The following is a 19,752-nucleotide window of genomic DNA, read 5'->3' on the forward strand; positions in this document are numbered from 1 at the left end:
TTCTTTCTTTCTTTCTTTCTTTCTTTCTTTCTTTCTTTCTTTCTTTCGACAGGGTCTTTCTACATAGTCCTGCTATTGTGGAACTCACTATGTAGACCAGCTGGCTTTGAACACACAGATATCCATCTGCCTCTGCCTCCTTTCTACTGGGACTAAAATTGTGTGCCACCATGCCCTCTTTCATGTAGTTATCTTAACAGTTAAACAGTAGAGACCCTGCTCAGGGTGAGGGGGCATTTCTACCATATCTTCTTGCTTGCTCTGAGCTCTCTGAAAACAGCTCTTCAGGAGGCCAGGGAGATGGCTCAGTTGGCCGACCGCTTGCTGCACAGGTGTGAGGACCATAACTTGGCTCTCCAGAACTTTTATAAAGAGCCAGGTACACTTGTGTGCATTTGTAATTTCAGCAGGGGCAGAGACAGACAGAACCTGGCCATGGAACTGCAGATTCAACGAGAGACCCTGCCTCAAAAATAAAATGGAGAAGCTGCGACATACATCAGTAGTTAAGGGTACTTGCTGCTCTTCCAGAGGACCCAAGTTCAGTCCCTGGCACCCGAGTTAGGCAGCTTGTATTGTATCTCTAGCTCCAGGGGATTTGACACCCTCTTCTGGCTTCTACAAGTACTCACACTCACATATACACATAAATAGTAAGTAAACAAAACATTTTAAAAGGCTTACCTTAAAAAAAAAAAAGTGACGACTGATTGAAGAGCACCTGAGGTTAACCTCAGGCTTCCACAGGCATGGACACATGGTCCATATGTAGTTAACACACGTGAGCACACATGGAGACACACACAAGGGGCTCTGCAGTATGTGACAGGAAGCAAAGAAATTTGCCTCAAAGAAATCGGGCGTGGAGTGGACCTGTGGGATTCAGGTTATGTGAAGTTCTAGGATGGGAGGTATAAATAATGGGAGCATGAGAGAGCCACAGCTGTGACAGGCCCTAGACCTTAGCACAACTAAATCCATGATGGAAGAACCACTCAGGCCATAAAACCCAGCACACAGACAGTGCCACCTGCCAAACTGAAAACAAAGACCTGCACCATCAAAGTCCATAGTTCTGGGAAAGTCTCTAAATGTACCAACCTTGCTTTTGGGCTTCTGTAGTTCTGCTTCTGGCTAACTGTTCTTGTCAACTGAAGCGTGCCAACCCAGAACATGGTTTTTGTGCTCAAAACTCACCCTGAGAAAGGTTCAGTGCTACACTGGGGTCCTGAACATCCAGTGTAGTCTCATGCCGGCTAATAAAGCCTCTCTATTGGCTTAGAGCCATGTCTAAGCAGTCTTCTCTGGTGGATACCCCAGAACACAGGGTGAGAGTAAGGTAAGTTCTGTCCTTGCCTGGCTGTGATTGGAGCTACATAGTTGCATTCCTGCTCAAAGCCATAAACTCTTGTTGTTTTGTGGTCTGGAGACAGGGTATCAATGTGGCTTTGTCTGGCCTGGAATTTACTGTGTAGACCAGGCTATCCTTGAGCTCATAGACCATCCACCTGCCTCTGCTTCCTGAATGCTGGGATTAAAGGTGTGTGTCACCACACCCAGAGGTTGTCCAAGTCTTGCTTAGCACGTGTGAATCCTTGGCCTCAGTGTCCAGCGCTGCAGGTCGGCCTGGCTCCCTCTGCAGGCAGTGCCAGTCCACATGCTTGCTACCTCCAGCCTCGAGCTTCTCCTCCCCCTGGACACTGGCGTGTTGTCATTCTGGCCTCTTGGATGGGCTAAGCAAGACTGGTGAGGATCTGCATCTAAATTTTCACCCACGAAAAGAGAGAAGCAGGGCTTGTTCCTTCTCTGGCTCTCCCAGGCTCCATTTTGCCTCTGCATTTCATTTCCAAGGTGCCTTCCTTCCCAACACTCTTGATGGACCCTGGTCTGAGGCAGGCAAGTGGGGGGCTTGGCTTTGGCAGCAAGACTTGGGGGAGACAGCTGGCCAGTCACAGTGTGCTGGCGGCCTGGTACCGCCCTGCTTGTGGTCCACGGCTGGGGTTGAGCACTGGACACATGTACCACCTGTCCGGGATGCAGGCTCTTGGCTTCTGGATGCCTTAGTGTTCCACACGGGGACAGCTCTGCGCTCACACCCTGAAGGGCCCCCACTCTCCTGCGGCCTCATAGCTTCTCTTGGCTGAGTCGTGGCCTGCGGCAGGAAAGAAACGTCACCACACTGCCCTGTCCTGCAGAAGAGCCAGGGACCCTTTCCAATAGCTGGGCCAAGGCCAAAGGTCTGGAGAGGGTTGCTTTCGTTGCAGTGTGAGCAGACAGCTGGCAGGATGAGCTCTAAATGAAAACAGGACTGAGCTCTGAATCAGCCTGTACCAGAGCCAACTACTTGGATCAAGGCACTCCTTGGCTTAAGGCCAGATCTGGCTTTTTGTCATTTTGCCATTAGAGTATTCCATGGAGCGCAGGCAGATGGGCAGGCAGAACACGGGTATGGGGAGGACTGGAAGGGACGTTGCTGGTGCCACTTGGGCCGAGTTATGCCCAGTGCTGCCAACCCTTCTTCCCAGAGCAGCTTGGTGCTGTGCACGTGTGGCGGGGATGGCAGACATCCCGGAAGGCAGCCTGCGTGCTCTGGGAGCCCCAATGAGCGGGCAGAGACCACTCCCATTACCTGGGTTGGTTGGTGCTTGTTCCCAATGCTTACTTTGGCTTCTCTGGTCTAGATTTGGTCTCCTAGGGCCCTCCCTATTTTCTGGAAGAATGATCCCGGGGTGTAAGGTCTAGGGGGGTCACTTGTGGAGGTTCTGAAGAAAGCAGCCCAGTAAAGGGCCATGCTCTAGGAAAAAAAAAAAAAAAAGAGGATCCTAGGAGTGTATGTTCCTCCCCTCTCTCCCTCAAGTCCCAGGGTGAGGGATATGGCCCACAGGTCCAGGCTGCAGCTGGGACAGAGTCTACACAGCACAGACCAGGGCTTTTATTGCTTGACCAGCACATAGCACAGGAGGACAGGAGGACAGGTCTGTGCAAATAGGCTGAATGGGTCAGAAGGGTCAGTCCATGGTCCAGGGCAGGCAGAGGCCAGAGTCACCCATCTCAGACCGGTAGACAGCATTGAACTTTTCAGCCAGCTCAGGAGTAAAGTGCTCCCTCCAGTTCCCCACAACACCTGGAGGAGTAAGAGCAGACTGAGTCAGGCAGTGAGAGAAGACGGCAAGGATACACCACAGCCAACCCCCAAACAGACTGGCTATTGTCTCTCCATCACCACCTTCACCTCCCACCTGAGACCTGGGAACATGACTTGATTTAGAAATCAGTTAAGAGGTGATGATGGTGGTCTAATCTAGTAGCTGGTATCCTCAGAGAGTACGGGAGGAGAGCCTGTGGTGGTTTGAATAGGAATGGCCCCATGGACCCATGCTCGGCCCATAGGGAGTGGCACTATTAGGAGGTGTGGCCTTGCAGGAGGAAGTGCGCCACTGTGGGGGGTGGCCTTTGAGTTCTTCTATGTTCATTCTATGCCCAGTGTGGCACACAGTCTCCTCCTGGCTGCCTGTGCATCAAGATGGAGAACTCTCAGCTCCTCCTCCAGCACCTTGTCTGCCTGCACACCGCCATGCTTCCCACTGTGGTGATAATAGACTGAACCTCTGAAACTGTAAGCCAGCCCCAATGAGGTTTCCTTTAGAAGAGTTGCCATGGTCATGGTGCCTGTTCACAGCAATGAGATGCTAAGACAGAGCCTAAAGTGATACACCAGAAACTGTGAACATTGGAGCCACAGGAGTAAAAGAGGCAGAAAGATGCCTTGCTCTGGCTTCCAGGGCTGTGTAAGAACTTCCCCTCATCTGTGTACTTTGGATGGAAGTCAAAGGATGTGGCCATAAGCACCCAGGACTGGCCCATCCTGAAGCCACATTTGGCTGGGAGCTGAGGGCCAATGTCTGGCTTCGTGTACTCCGAAGAGCTGGGCTAAGGTTGTCTTGCTGGAGACTTTGAAGAAAGTTCAGATTCTTCTGACAGTTGAGAGAGTCGAGGCCCAGTTTACACACAGGCCAGCTATCCTGGCGCACAGAATGGACAACGATGAGGGGTACTTGCAGTGGCCATTAGGACCCCACAGGCCTCTTCCTCTTTTCTACATGGAAGCATCCCACACGGTACTCAGGTAGATGGAGATCTTTTCCACAACCCACTCTTCAGAACTGGGTGTTGGGGCTGGACTCAGGTGGTGGTAGAGCACATTGCTCATGACAATGGTGAAGGTCAATTTCTTTTCAAGTCCTGGACTCACTCTGTAGACCAGGCTGGCCTCAAACTCACAACAATCAGCCTGCCTCTGCCTCCATGAGTGCTGGGATTATGGGTGTGCACCACCGCCCCTGGCATGAAAGTCAGTTTCTTTTGGAAGTGTTGAGAGAGGTGAAGTTGGGGCACACTTGGAGAGGTATTTCAGAAAGTCAGGGAGCTCTGGGAGGGGAGGTATGAGACAGAGCTATAGCCTGGTATGAAAGGAGCTTCCTGTAAAGGCACCATCAGAAGACAGTGGCTCAGGGCCTGGGGCTGTCTGCAGCATCACACTGAGCTGCTGAGGAATGAGGAAGGCCAGGGAGGAAGGTGTGGGAGGTAAGTAGATGGGGCAGGCTGGGGGGCCTTAATCACATACATAAAGATGGGAGGCCAGGCGTAGTGGTGCACGCCTTTAATCCCAGCACTGGGGAGGCAGAAGCATAAGGATCTCTGGGAGCTCAGAGCCAGCCTGATCTACATAGCAAGATCTAGGACAGCCTGGACTACATAGAGCCCTGTCTCAAAAACAAAAACAAAAACAAAACAAACAAAAGGTAAGGGGCCCTTGTCATTCGGATGGGGCTGGCAGGAAGGCCTACCTTTCCTCAGGAACTCGCCCTGGCTCTGGTCTATGATCTCCTTGGGCAGAAGGCTGTAGTTGACCATGCTGCTCTGCCTCATGAAGGAGAAGCTGCAGTGTTCCAGTGTGAGGTCCTCCTCTCTGCGCCCCAGCGGGCGCCCCAGGAAATCACTTAACTTCCGGATGGTACGGCGAGGTTCCTGGACCCAGAGGAATGGATGACGTGCTTAAGACATTAAAATAGCACAAGTGGGGACTGGAGACACAGCTCAGTGATTGAGAACATATTCTGCTCTTGCAAAGGTCTCAAGTTCAGTTTCTAGCACCTTTAATTCCAGCTCCAAGGGATCCAAGGCACAAATATCCACACACACCCCTAGACACATATGTAAAAATAAAGACAATAAGCCTGGCAGTTCCAGAACCTGGGGAGGCAGAGTCAGGCAGATCTCTTGTGAGTTTGAGGCCAGACTGGTCTACATACTGAGATCCAGGACAGCCAGAGCCACATAGAAAGACACTGTCTCAACAACCCCCCATTATATGCTAAAAAATAGAATGAGTAACTAGAAGTGTGAACAGTCATGCTCACTTCAGTATTATCCGTTACAGGAAGTAGCTGGAAGCAGCATAGAATCCAACCATGAGGGGAATTTACTTCTGCTGTCCTTACCCCCTAATATTTGGGCATCATTAAGTGTGCACGGGTTGGGTGCTGGAGAGACGGTTCAGCAGTTCAGAGCACCTGTTCTGGCGGGGGGATGAGGTTCAGTTTCCAGCACCTGCACAGCAGATCACAGCTGCCTGTGACTGCAGCTCTAGGAGAGCTGAAACCCTCTTCTGAGCCCTGAGGGAGCCAGGCATGCATGCGGTGCACAGCCATACATGTGGGCAAACACTTACACACATAGAAAATAAAATTAATCAATTAAAAAAGACACAGGGAGCTAGGTGTGGTACCACCTACCATCTTTAATCTCTGCACGGGGGGATGGGGGAGGAGGCAGAGGCAAGTGAATCTCTGTGAGTCAAGGCAATCAAGGCTAGCCTGGCCTACACAGCAAGTTCTAGGTCAGCCAGGACTACACAGAAAGGGCCTGCCTCAAAAAAATAAATATATATATATATATTTATATGTGTATGTACATCCATACACATATATGTGCATACATAATACAGACATACATACATGCATGCATGCATGCATACATACATACATTGTGTTGCATGGGAGTGCAAGCTTCGGATCGTAGAGCTGGAGAAGTGGAGTTGATAAGGCCCTTCCGGAGCCCAGAGGATTGTGGGTGGGTCCCCAACATCACACTCTGAACTTGTTACACTGTTAAATTTTTTAAAATGTATTTATTATTTATTATTTACACAGCGTTTTGCCTGCATGTACGCCTGCACGCCAGAAGAGGGAGGGCACCAGATCTGACTAAAGATGGTTGTGGGCCACCATGTGGTTGCTGGGAATTAAACTCAGGACCCCTGGAAGAACAGCCAGTGTTCTTAACCTCTGAGCCATCTCTCCAGCTCTCCAGTGAATCTTTAAGGACTGTAGGACTTTTAAAAGACAGAATGTAGATGATGCAATGGGACTAGGGTCTACGTGTTGATTAATTGGGGTTTTCTGTAATAGCATCCATCTGTTGTAAAGCAGAGTTTCCTCGATGTGGTATGAAGACTACACTTATCAACAGGTATAAGAGCAAAACGTACAAGAACATTATATGGAATGAGAAAGTTGTATCTAGAAATTCATATGCACGCAGAGACCATGAAAGAAAAGGCCATAAGAATAGGGAGGGCTATGTGGGAGGGTTTAAAGGAAGGAAAAAGAAAGGAGAAATGTTATGATTATAGTATAATCTCAATAAAAGTATAAAAATGTACTCTTTAAAAATTATTAAAAAAAATTAGTTGGGCATGGTGGCACACCCCTTTAATCCCAGCATCCAAAGAGGCTGTGAGTTCAAGGTCAGTCTGGTCTACAAAGTGAGTCCAGGACAGTCAGGGCTACACAGAGAAATCCTGTCTCAAAAATTTTTTTTAATTAGAATGTTTTATATTGTGATGTCGCTATTAATATGAGATGTTTGGGATACATAAGAAACGAAAGGTTGCTGTTTAAAAGTGTTGGTATGTAAGTTAAGTAGGGGGTCAATTGTCCTTGTGGCTTCTATTAACTTGATGCAAATCTAGACGTATCTGGGAAGAGGGAATCTTGAAGAAATTCTTTCATGAGTTTGGCTTGCAGGCAAAACAGGAGTATTTTTTTCATTAATGACTGACATGGAGAGCCCATGTCAATGGGACACAGAAATTAAGGCCCCAAGAAACACAGGAGGGGTCTCCAGGGCAGATGGTCAGGTGCTGTGGCCGAGAAGTGGCCCATCAGGCCAATGGCCATCAATGGCCAAGGACTGGGCACACAGAATAAAAATCTTGAAAAATGAAACCTCAAGTATAATATGTTTTTGTGTTTAGGTCATGTTGTATTTGGCAGTCAGAGATGTCATATCTTTAAAGATCAATAAATGCTTTGAAAATTGAGCTTTAATTTTTGTATCAAAATTCATTTGGTTGGAAAGGCCTGAACCTCTCCTGACGTGAATCTATTCATGGTCCTCTTTGTTTGCCTTGTTCTAATGTCTGGAGGCCAAACCAGTGTTGTCTGCTGGGGGCAAATGTGCACAGTTTCTAAGAGTCAACAGACGTTGGGTTCCCAAAAATCCCTCGGCACACACAGCCTCAACAGCTGGAGCTGGTGCCGCCGGCGTCGGAAAGGTCAGCCTTGTGAAGAAGCGGATTTTGTCTTGTTATTCTGAGTTAAAACCTTGCTGTTTACACATAATATTGGAACAGCTCAGAGAACTCAAGGTTCTCCAGCATCGTGCATGCAATTTGCCGGCTGTGCCAGGGTAGGCTGAGTAATCGGAAGCCTGTCTGTTTCCTTACAGAGTGCAGGGACCGAAAGGAGAGCAAACCGCCTGGACGAGCTCTTTAAATGTTCACGCGCAGTCAAATTCGAATCAAAGAGTACGTTGATGAACAAACACAGCAATGACATTAATATACAGAATGCATAACTTAAGGCGGGGTGGGGGGAGTCAGTTCTCTACTTCTGGGGACACCAGGGCTTGGACTGGGGGGGGGGGAGTTGGCTGTAGGTGGCCTGTTGGGTCTGTGGAAGGGGTGCTTACCTGGTGCAGCTCCTCGTAGGTAACAAAAAGCAAATTGAGGTCCTTCTGGAGGCCCAGCCAGCCCTTCACATGGTCAAACCAGGAGCCGAAGAAGCCTGAGGAGGGAGGAGGGAAGGTATTTCAGCCCCGGCGGCATGTGGCTGTGGCTCAGGAGGAGCAGTGATGACCCTTGGGGCATCTGAGCCTGGAAGCAAAGCGGCTGCCCAGCAGCTGGGGGATGAGGGGGCTCTCCCTGAGACCCACCTGTGCCCTCGAGAAACTCATCCACAAAGTCTTCAAAGGAGCCGGGGGTGGGCAGGAAGCCGGCTATTCGGTGGAAGTGGTAGAAGGAAACCAGAACGTCCTTGGGGTGCCGAGCCATGTACACCACCTGGTGGACAGAGCTCTGAGGGCCGGGGCCTCCCCAGCTGCTGTGACCTGAAGCAGCAGAGCCCTGGGCCCCGGCTCCAGCCTAGAAGTGGGGGTGGGAAGAGCTGCACAGTGCTGGCCTGGGGCCCCCGACACAGCCGTGGTAAGGTGGATACCAGGCATGGGTCACACCTGATCCCCGAGTGGCACCAGGCGGAGTCTCATGTGGGTCATTGAATGCCTCTGGAGACATGTTTTGGTTTCTTTATTGTTACATTTAATTTTTTTAATTTTTAAATGTGGTAACACCGTTATCGCACTGTCATTCACTCCCTCAGGTTCCAGGCAGCTTATGGCCGCTATCACCCCACAGTGAGTGGGCCGACCAAGGTTCCACCAATCTCCAGCGCTAGGAGTCTGGTGTCGACCTGTGTCTGCTTGAGCTCCGCTGGCTCCTCCCCCTTTGGACCCTCTTGACTCCCCCAAAGCCTGACTCCATCTTGGGAAATGCTCAGGGGCATGAAGGCGCCTGTCCCTTACCTTGGCCTTGGACTTCCTCAGAGCTGGGGCCAGGCCGCTGGCGTTCAGGTGGGAGGTGAGCAGCCTAGGCCAGGAAGTGTTAAGCTTGGGAAGGAGGCTGCTGAAGGAGGCTTGTTCTATCCAGGGCATGCGGGCCCAGTTGGGGAGGTGGTGAATCGGCCACAAGTCGCCCTCACAGAAGATGAGGCTCAGGACCTGCTGCATCCATGTGGTGCCTGCGAGACAAGGGGTAGGGCTGTGGGTGGGCAGGCGACGGGGCACGGCTACTTCCAGCTAAGACACTCACCCTTGCTCACTTTCCCCTCAGAGCAACAGATGTATTGGTGCATGTTTAACGGCGTAAGCAGGATGGTGAAGAGTCCGAAGCAAAGCTTCCTCCCCTGCTCTCGTGTTCTATCTTCCAGGGACCACAGAACCCACACCTGGTTCAGAACACCCTGCCACTCTGTGCTCCTCGTTTCTGTTTGAGACCTTAATCAGTTTGTTTGTTTATTGAGACAGGGTCTCTCTACATAGCCCTACCTATCCTGGTGCTCGCTGTAGCCGAGGCTGGCCTTGAACTTACAGAGAACCCACCTATCTCTGTCTCCCGAGCGCTGGGATTGAAGGTTTGAGCCACCACACCCGGCTGTCAGTATAACTTTTATCACCATATTTCTGCTAAATGCCTATACATAAGCACTTAGGGGCTTCCTGGACCCTCATCTCAGCCACAGCTAGGTAACTTCCACTTAGTGATTTTCTAAAGAGCTTGGGCTTTCTCTACAATATCTCCATGTTTCTGTCTTCCCCCTTCGTCCCTTTTTGGGGTCCTACAGGTGGAGCCCAGGGCTGTGTCTGAATTAACTGAGAACTCTACCACTGAGCTAAACTCCAGCCCATTCCTCTTTTCTTTCTATGTCTTCACCACAGAACCGCATTCGTGCCAATATAGGCTTTTCTTAACATGCACCTAAAATCTCTTCCATGCATTCTCACATTTAAAAAAAATATTTATTATTTATGCAGCAGTCTGCCCCCATGTACATCTGCACACCAGCAGAGGGCACCAGATCTCACTATAGATGGTTGTGAGCCACCATGTGTTTGCTGATATTTGAACTCAGGACATTTGGAAGAGCAGCCAGTGCTCTTAACCCCTGAGCCATCTCTCCAGCCCACAATCTCATATTATTAAAAGTTTTTTGTTTTGTTTTGTTTTTTTTAAATAGTAGGACCCTAGTTTCTAGTACCAGTTTCTATCTTTCAGCCCTAGTTTGTTATTTAAAAGCATGTTTTGTTTTGGGGATAGGCTCAGTGGACGATCACTTGCCTAGCATCATGAAGCTCTAGGTTTTAGTCTTTGTGCCATGGGGTGGGGGTGAGGGACAGAGCAGGAAGGTAGAAAAGAAAAAAGTATACTTTGGAAGAAAAATCACAAGTCCTGGAACTGGAGAAATAGTCTGGGGGTTAAGAATACTGGCTGCTCTTCCAGAGGACGTGGGTTCAATTCCCACCATGGCAGCTCACAACTGTCTTAACTCCAGCTCCAGGAGGACTCTGTTCTGCGCCAGGTGTGCATGTATCATAAGGACAGGCCTGCAGACAAAGCACCCACCCACATAAACAAATCACACATAAAACTTTTAAAAATTAAAAAGAAAAACGAACATTTGCAACTTTGAGGTGTAACAGCGGAGAAACCCCTCAATTCCTTGTGGCTGCCTCTTGGGAAGGTGAAGCAGCAAAGGAAGGAGCAAGTGGAGGCTTCCTCAGTGTGTGTGGGGATAGTCTACATTTTAGAAGGGCCAGACTTTGCACGGACAGCATTTTGTTTTGAAGGTTGGTCTCATGTGGCTTGTGCCCTCTGTGTTCCAGAGGTCTACGCTGCCAGTCACTTTACAGTCTGTGCCACGTGCTCTTATAATAAGGGACCTGTCCTGGGGGACAACCTGCTGGTCTAGAGCAACTGGTTACTGAACAGGGGCCTGTCCCCGCCCCCCCCCCCCCCCCCCCCCCCCCAGTACAGCAGAAAGGATGCGAGTGGCTGCCTACCCTGTATCAGCCTGTACCAAGACAGACAGATCTATGGATGGATGGATGGTTATTCCATTAGCTTCCTCTTTTTCACTGGTTTACTCTCTTCCAATGCTTTCTTCACTCCCAACTCCCTTCGTTGTGGGCTTCTTCTCCACCAGACTCCTTTCCCTTTCACGCTTTCTCAACACTTTCCTAACACTTCCCCACACTCCCGACACCCACTTCACCAAGCCTCCTCCTCCACTGATTTCACACCTTCGTCCATTTGATTTGCATCACTGTCATAACTTGAGTGTGATTAAAGTGCAAACAAACAAACAAAACAAAAACCGTGGAGAAAACCTACTACAGCAGTGACCGGGACCAACAGGAAGGAATGGGTAAAACTATGTAGGAAGAGTGTTCCCGCCTCTGTGAGGATGTGGGGGTGGGCCGGGCAGATGGAGAAGCCTCTGTCCTTAGACAGAATGTCTTAACAAAATAAACAGACCGTTTCTCCCATGTTAATCTGTAAATCAAACACACTTCCGATAAAAACACCCTCAGGTTTCTACAGGGTTAGGCGAGTTGATGCTGAAATTACACTGAAGAGAAGCACGGGGCAGCTAGGCCTTAGGACCCAAGTGGAGCTCGGTGGGGAGCAGCCCGTGGCTCCCTCGGGAAGCCAGTGATGGACGCAAGGGGCAGTTCAGAGCTGTGGTCCAGGGCAACCCCTCTGGGTCAGCGGTCAACAGGGTAGTCATTTGGCAGTACAGACACACCATTCGGGGTGTCTGTATTTCACACCACAGGGGATAAACCAAGCGTGAACACCGCAACCAAATGGGCGAACTCTTCGTCAATATTTGCTGTTGTTTCTTTTTTCTTGAGACAGGGACTCACTATGTAGCTGTTCTGGAACTCACTATGTAGACCAGGGTAGCCGCAGGTTCACAAGGAGCCACCTGCACCACCACACTCAGTGGCAAATTCCTGTATAACCTTCACACAGTGACTGTTTCTAAAAACAAAGCAAATATCATTAGCCCCATTGAAACTCAGAGGCAAGCAAGTTTAAGTTTGCCGAGACTTGCTGGCCAGCACTACAGCCTGCACCTATGGCATCTCTGAAAGACCTGTGTGTCAGAGGAAGGTGGGGAGACTGGAGAGGCGGAGTCTGGCAAAGGCCTTTGGATCAAGGAGGGGTGTCTTCCGAGACAGCACCCCAGTCTCTTCTCCTTCCTTTTAAGATGGGTCTCGTGTTAAAGGTCTGATTTTCTTGCCTCCACCGCCTGAACTCCTGAGTGCTGAGTTACAGACAAGTGTTCCATGCCTGCTTAACTTGTCGCCAGGCTTCAAACCTTGCCCATGCTAGGAAGCATTCTTCCAACTTAGCTATATCCCTACATGTCTTTCTCTTATTTTTTTTTTTTTTTTTTGCTGCTTGGGAGCGACCCCAGGGCCCTGTGCGTGTTATGTAAGTGCTGTGTCACCACTAGACCACACCCTGTCCCTTCCTCTCCACCTTTTCACTTCTCAGCCATAAAGAGTCAATTTGCTCTGCCAAGTCTTCTCTACCATGACACTATGTAAGACCAAAGCCATGGTACCCACGGGTCACCGATTGGGAACTGTGAGCCAACATAAACTGTCTTTATAATCTGATTATCGTTAATGTTTTTCAGAGTGAGGGAAAGCTGACTGGCAGTCATCAGCTGCTCGCTCGTCAGCACAGAGGGATGAGTCAGAAAGTCCCTACTGCCAGGTGCAGTGGTGCCCACCCGTAATCCAAGCACTTGTGGAGGCAGGAGGATTTCCATGAATTCAAGGCTTGTCTGGTCTACACAGCAAGTTTCAGGCCAGCCAGGGCTACATAGTGAGACCCGAGAAGGAAAGAGTTTCAATGTCTCCACAAGACACATTTTCATTGCAAATGTACAGCAGCAATGCTCAGTGTGGCTTAAACTTGACTAGGCAACTCTAACAATACTCTGTAACAGAGTCACCCAAACGCATTCTCCCAGCCTTACTTTTTTCTTTTATAAACTTTACTATATTTAAAAAAAAAAAAAAAAAAAAAAGACCATAGACTAGGGAATGGTGGCACATGCCTTTAATCCTATCAGAGACAGGTGGATCTCTTTGAGCTCTCAGGCTGGTCTACAGAGTGAGTTCCAGGACAGCCATGGCTACATAGAGAGACCCTGTCTCAAAACAAAACAATCATTTCTTCCATGTATAACTTAGTGCCTTTTTTCTCTTTGCAGGTCTCACCTGGCCCCAGGCTGGGGACCCCTGCTTGCTCTCCAGGCCAAAGGCTGCTCTAGCCCTTTATTCTTGGAGCAGTGGAGCTGGGGTGAGCCAAGTCTGAGGGGCACAGGCCACTCTGACATCCTTTCCATGGGGCCCTCATGCCAAGCCCAGGACCCAAAGCTTTAAAACATTTCCCACACTGCCTGAAACCTGACCCCACTCTGTGGTGAGAGCAAAATAGCTTGAATTTCTTCTCCCTTCCTCATACTTTCACAGATTTGTTTTTTTCCACAGGCCTTGGCAACCTGAGATGATTTAGTCTTTTCCTTATTAAGCTGAAAACGTGTACCTTTCCAGGGAAGGAATCTTTTTCTGGCTTCTCTGTCTGAGTTGGACAGCATCATTGTTTGTGCTTTGAGGCTTCGGGGCAATGTAAACACGAGCTCTGGATTCCGTGGCTGTGGATCTGATAACTGGGAACTTTGCTAAGAGGTTAACGTATGCAGCGTGGATACAATGGAGAATTCACACTCTGGGTTGGAGGAAGCCAACGGTTTTCAGATAGTTTAAGACAGGAATCAGTGATTTCTAGAACTTTCCCTTTAATATTCTTAGACTATTACTGCATATGGGTACCTGAGATGACAAATCAGGGGGAACCATTAAGTGCCTGACCTGACTATGGATATAAAAGGCCTCGCTGAAAGGTTCTGGAATCATACAGAAACTGAGCAGGAGTGGCTTCTAGGGAAGGCTGGAGCTTTCTACCTTCCTGCCTCAGGGCACACTTTAGTCATCTTTCATGGCTTTTATGAAGACTGGCAGAGCTGTGCAGCTGGCTCTGTGCCCTCTGGAGCAGGAAGGCATGAGTGTTGTGCCATTCTGCAGACCTGTCAGTCCCTGGGAGCTTGGGGTAAGGAGTAACACGGAAGCAGATTTTCTGAGAGTGGGGAGAGAGATGCCCAGGGCCCACTGTGCTCTGGTAAAGCAAGATCTGTTCCTCAGCAGTTGAGTGTCCACTCAGTTGCCTGCTCAGGCCTCTATTTACTCCAGACACTGAGTAACTATCACTTGTGTGATGCTAGGTATGGCGTGACCAGGACGTGGTCTTGAACCTTCCTGGACCCTCTGGCACAGGTGCTGTAACAAATGTCCACCAGGCTGGTGAGATGGCTCAGTGGGTGAAGAGGCTTGCCAGACAAACTCCCTTGGGAACTACATGGTAGCAAGAGAGCTGACTCTTGAAAGCTGCCATCTGGCCTCTACACGTGCACTGTACCAGTGCGTGCCTGAACACACATAAACAACAAACAAACAAATGTTACAGATGACCCCCAAACCTGTGGCTTTCAACAACGCAACTCCTATTGTACTTCTGGAATCAGTGCTAGCAGGGTCGGCATTGGCACGCTTTCTTACGGCTTTTCCTTTCCCAGCAGCTGGAGGCTACCATGTTCCTTCCAAGCTGTCCCCTCCAACTTCAAAAGCCTCACTTCAGGACCTTCCCATCTCCCACCCCCCTGCTCCTGGCATCTCGTGGCCTTTCCTGTCTGAGTCTTAGGCACAGCTCTCTAGGGACTGTGTGATGGCACTGGACCCTGTGGACCGTGATGCTCTCCATCTAAAGCTCCTTAGCCTGACCCCTCTGCCATCTGAGGTCACACGCCACGAGGACTGGATTACGAGCATGTTGAGGCTGTTAGTCAGTATGTGACAGACGGAGATAGAAGGGAGGCTAAGGCAGGCCTTCATCTGCCAGGCGGGCATTGGATGCAGGAGCGTGAGGGCAGGGCAGACAGGAAGAAAGGTTCCGTGTTCGCTGTGGCAGCAGAGGGCACCCGGCTCTTACATGCCAGCTTCCTGCTTGGTTGGACTGTGCCCGTAGCCTTTTGCCACCCTTCCTTCGAAGCTCTGGAGGAACCATCCCTGAGATGGGCAGTCACTGCGTGAGTGGCTCAGGGCCTCCTTGGTATGGATGATGCCACAGTGGCTCCACCAGGCAAGGCAGAGGAATGAGACGAGGCAGAAAGATGGCCAACTGTCACTTGGGTCTGCAGACACCTTCCTAGGAGGGATGGCCGCTGAACGGTCAGTGGGGTGGTCAGATGGAGGAGGAGGAGGAGCATTGGGATATAGAACTAGCCCCCAGCTCCAGGCGGCTTCCTGTGCGTGTCTGGGGTTCCAGGTGGGCTCCCTGAGGGGAGACCATGGCATTTAATGACTACCATGTTCTTGTTAGTTCAGCTTTGAGCCAAGATTTCTCTTGTTGCTCTGACTGGATGGGTGCTTGCTGTGTAGAGCAGGCTGGCCTCAGACTTGCAGTGATCCACCTGCCTCTGGTTCCAGAATTCTAGGATTAAAGGCATGCACAGCCATGCTTGGCTCACTATCACTTTCTGTAGAGGAATTTTAATCCAGCAACAGGGCTGTTGTAGCAAGGAATCATACAAAGACCTTCTGGGTCTATGTGATCTGGCTGGAATGCAGACAAGCTCTGGGTTACCATACAGTCTGGCTGGAGTACAGACATGCCCTTAGGACACCCTAACAGTGAAGGTTACGTTAGTTTGTAGATGGAAGCAGCCTGTTCGTTTGTGTTTGAAAACACATATTTGAAAGTGGTGTCTAATTGAGAGGCAGATGAAATGACAAATCAGAGAAAGATTTGACAGCATGAGTCAGAGAACAGCACAGCAAAGAAAGGCCACTTGAGAGCAGTGCAAGGAGAGAGAAGAATCTAGACAGGGGATGGTGTGTGTGTGTGTGTGTGTGTGTGTGTGTGGCAGTTTTAGCTGGATAGTTTTACAGAGACAGGTGGCAGAGAGAACAAGCCAGACACAGGGGAAGACAGAAGAACCAGAAAATGAGAAGGAGCCAGAAGATTAGAACATATTGCTGAAGTTAGTATGAGGCCAAATAGAGCAATTCAGTCAGAAGCCAAGAAAAGCCAGATTGAATCAGTCAGTCTGGAAGATTAGATTGTACTGGGGCTGGAAGCTTCCAGGCCTCGGCCTAGGGATAGTTAGAACAGAGAATGAAATTGTCTGGATCCAGCCCAAGTAATGTATTCACACAGCTTGGTGGCTCTTATCTCATCCCTTCATCTGAGGAAATAAAAGCGACATTTACAACTTTCTAATTGAATGTTCCAGGACATTCTAGCCTTGATGATGGTCTTTCCAGAAACCTCTCTGGCCTTCTGTGCAAGAATGTAAACCAGATCCTCACCTACACAAACCCAACCCTTCGCTGGACTGTGCCACAGCCCATTTCTTTACTCTAGACACTTGGAAAGAGCTTTGGCCATGACCAGAGTGCTGTGGAAGTTGTTCAGGGCATCTCTTCCCCTCAACCAGCCACCCTTTCCTGGGGTCACCATCAGAGACAGCAAATCCTAAGGGCCTCAATGGGAATGGGGGACCACAGGGTCTCCCTTAGCTTCTCCGGCTTCCAGGATGGGGAAAAGGTCACCACCTTCTCTAAGTCAGACAGAACCAGTCTAAGAAAACACAAGCTGGAAAGGCTCTTTCTTCAAGGCAGACATGGCCCTTTCATCCTGTCCTGCCTGTGCCTAGTTGAAGGACTGGGGACAAGAGTCAGGATCGTATCTTGCATACTACAAGCCAGGCCCTGCTCTGTCTGGACCTGCTCATGCAGATATTGACGGATGATCTGTTCCTGCCTCTGCCCCCACACAGGGACACTGACCCCCTGTATCCAGGACCCAGGGCCCATAACTCAGCTGCCCTATCCTGTGAGAGGATGGAGAGAGAGCTGAAGGCGAAGCCTAATGGACCCCAGCTCACAGACCAGGCCTCTGGGAGGATGTGTTAAGATGTGACAGGAGGGATGTGATCCAGGGAGCAGGGGGAGAGGAGGTGGGGGGAGGGGAAGCAGGTCTGGTGTAAGAGGAAGAGGCGGCAGGAATGTCGGGAGTAGAAGGGGCTCTTGGCCCCCATCTGCTCAACTGTTGGTTCACCTAGGTCATTGGTAGCCCAGGTTGGCCTGGTGACCAAGTCACATGAGGCAGGTCTTGCTCTTAATGGGCACTGTGGCTCAGCTGGGCTGTGCCCAGGAGACAAAAGCAAGCTCTACCCCTGGTTGGGACCCTCACCCTGAGTGTCTATCCTGATGCATTCAAGATGGACAGGATGGCCATGCGGGGTCCCACAGAACGGTGCTGGCACCCCGACCACACTTGAGGAAGGGCGACCAGACAGTCTTATGGGACCAGGAGGTCCCGTCCCCACGTAAACCCGCTTCACAGGGGTGATATATTTTACACCACTGACCTCAAGCTTGTCCACAGAAGACCACATGCCTAGAAGCACCACAAATGAAGCCAGGCTCGAAGCACACATCCCACTTCACCCCCAGCATTCCTCCCACAGGCTAAGAAACATGTTCATGCAAGTGCAGAGAGATTACGAGACGTGTGGGGACCTGACAGAGGTTTGGGGAAGGAGGCTGCTGGTGCCCAGTGTAAGGACATCCTACATCTTCTGAGGCCACGAGCAGAAGAAGGACTGGCCAAGGAGGGGGCGCTCTGCAGAGCTGGTGGGGTCTGGTACAGACGCAGGTGACAGGAGAGGGCCCAGGCTCTGCTCTACAGGCCCTGCCGGTGGCAGGTGGCACTGGTGTTGGGTCATCTAGGTTCCTGGTCCCAGTCTCTCACCTGACTTTGGGAATGTCACCAAGAGGACGTCTGTGTCCTGGAACTGGAAAGAGCAAGCCGCTTTCAGGGACTCTGGGGTATGCATGAACCCTGGGAAGCGGATGCCGTCGAAGATTTCTGTGGTGTTCATGCGCTCACTCATGCTGATGCTGGCAGGGGCCTGGCTGTTCATCCGCTCACTCATGCTTGTGCTGGCAGGGGCCGGGCTGTTCATCCACTCACTCATGCTGATGCTGGCAGGGGCCTGGATGTTCATCCGCTCACTCATGCTGGTGCGGGCAGGGGCCGGGCTGTAGACGAGGAAGTCTGTTACCCAGCGCCCAAGCTCTTTCCAGCAGGTGCAAGCCAGTCTGCCACTCCATCACTGAGATGTCAAGATAAGCCCACACCCAGGGGCTGCTGGCTCTGCTGTCAGGTGTCATTGCAGGACCATCTCAGAACCTCAGCCAGACCCGCCTGTCATCTGGGCCTAGGAAGGGCCCGGGCCCATCAGGGGATGTAGATTCCAGTGCTCTGGCAGTGCTGTCTGTCTGGCCATGAGAGGGTGGCCAGTAGCTTGGCAGAATTCTGTCCTAGCCACCAGTCCTTGGCCACTGGTATGCAGAGCTGCACCTCAGCAGTGGCTTATCTGGTTGTGGCATATTGTGCACATCCTTGTGGGCTTAGGAGCTGCTTGTCTCAGCCCCAAGCAGTAGAGGGAATGGTGGTCAAAGCCCTCCCCCCCATCAGGCAGGCAGATTGACCTTTCCCACCCACAACCCCCGCCCCACCCTCCAGTCTTCCTACATAGCCGCCCAGCCTGGGCTGACGGGAATGTTCTTACTGAACCCTGGAGCAGCCTCTGACGGGAGCCCCACCTCCCCGTTCCCTCCGGGATCCCCTACTCACCACAAAGTCTCTCTCTGAGTGCTGTGCTTCACTGTCTGCCCAGCCCTAGAGAACGTGGCTCAGGCTCCACTTGGGCAGCTCCAAAGAGGCTCCACCCTAGAGTTGCAGGGCCCTGGGGCAGATGACTGCAGGGTGCCCCGCCCCCAACCAGACCCATTTTGGGGAGGGGCTGGGAAGAGCGCCCCTGTAGGCAAGCAGTAACTGGATAATCTTCAGGACACAAGCCAGTTTGGAGCAGACTAAGTTGCAGCTTAACAGTGACTGGGCACAGCGCTAGTTTCCTGTTTGAAAAATGCTTCACTGTGGAGGCACTGGCCAGGAGGGGACCAGGAGGGGGCCAGGAGGAGGCAGTGCAGCAACCCTTTCTAGTATTCTGCCAACAGAAGGGGGCAGCTTCCTCTGCCAGCCTAGAAACCATGCTGTTTATGTAATTTTAACATGTGTGATAAGCAGTAGATAACAGTACAAAGCAATGAGAGAGCCCTAACAAAGTATGTCCATGAAGACTTCCTGCCACCCGGCCAGCCTCCAGCCACCAGACCCCTGGCTTCGGAACCCCTGGCCTCGGAGCCTCGTTAGGCAGCTGCCAGCAAGCACAGACATATCTTACTGCCTACAGTGCTACTTGGAGCCGCCATTGTCTCGGAGATGTGTATGCAACAAAACAAAACTTCTTCCATTTGCTTAGGAGATTTGGTTTTTGGTTTGTTTGGTGGGTTGGTTTTAGGTTTTTGTTTTTTGTTTTGGCCCATTTGCTGCAGGGGAGTGAGTGCCAGGGCTCCACTCTCTTACATTGTCTTACAGTGTAAAGAGAACCATTATCTACAAACACAGTAGCATCTGATTGTCCTTGCCTTTCCTTTAAAGAGTAACTCCATCCCTGATGCCTCTTTTCAGATTTTCCCAGGGGAATTCCAGTTCACCAGCTCAAACTCAGAGAGGCGACAGCCAAGTTCTCCACGGGTTCAGCCAAACTGATTTCACTAATTCACACTCCATGTGGGTACCACATGTAG

The 19,752-nt window shown here is 50.6% G+C and overlaps 1 protein-coding gene across 1 annotated transcript; it reads right to left on the reverse strand.

Moving 5' to 3' along the window:
* Nucleotides 1-2,922: 2,922 nt before the first annotated feature.
* LOC129687138 (sulfotransferase 2B1-like) lies at nt 2,923-18,805 on the reverse strand. Its single transcript, XM_055621450.1, has 7 exons — nt 18,737-18,805; nt 17,849-18,138; nt 8,923-9,137; nt 8,278-8,404; nt 8,035-8,129; nt 4,848-5,028; nt 2,923-3,124 (listed from the first exon to the last, which is right to left on the reverse strand). Exons 2-7 carry the CDS (start codon nt 18,114-18,116, stop codon nt 3,009-3,011), a joined length of 1,002 nt encoding a protein of 333 aa, XP_055477425.1. The 5' UTR covers nt 18,117-18,138; nt 18,737-18,805; the 3' UTR covers nt 2,923-3,008.
* Nucleotides 18,806-19,752: the final 947 nt, after the last annotated feature.

The sequence above is a fragment of the Psammomys obesus genome, unplaced genomic scaffold (assembly GCF_907164565.1).
Source record: "Psammomys obesus unplaced genomic scaffold, mPsaObe1.curated_primary_1811, whole genome shotgun sequence".
NCBI lineage: Eukaryota > Metazoa > Chordata > Mammalia > Rodentia > Muridae > Psammomys > Psammomys obesus.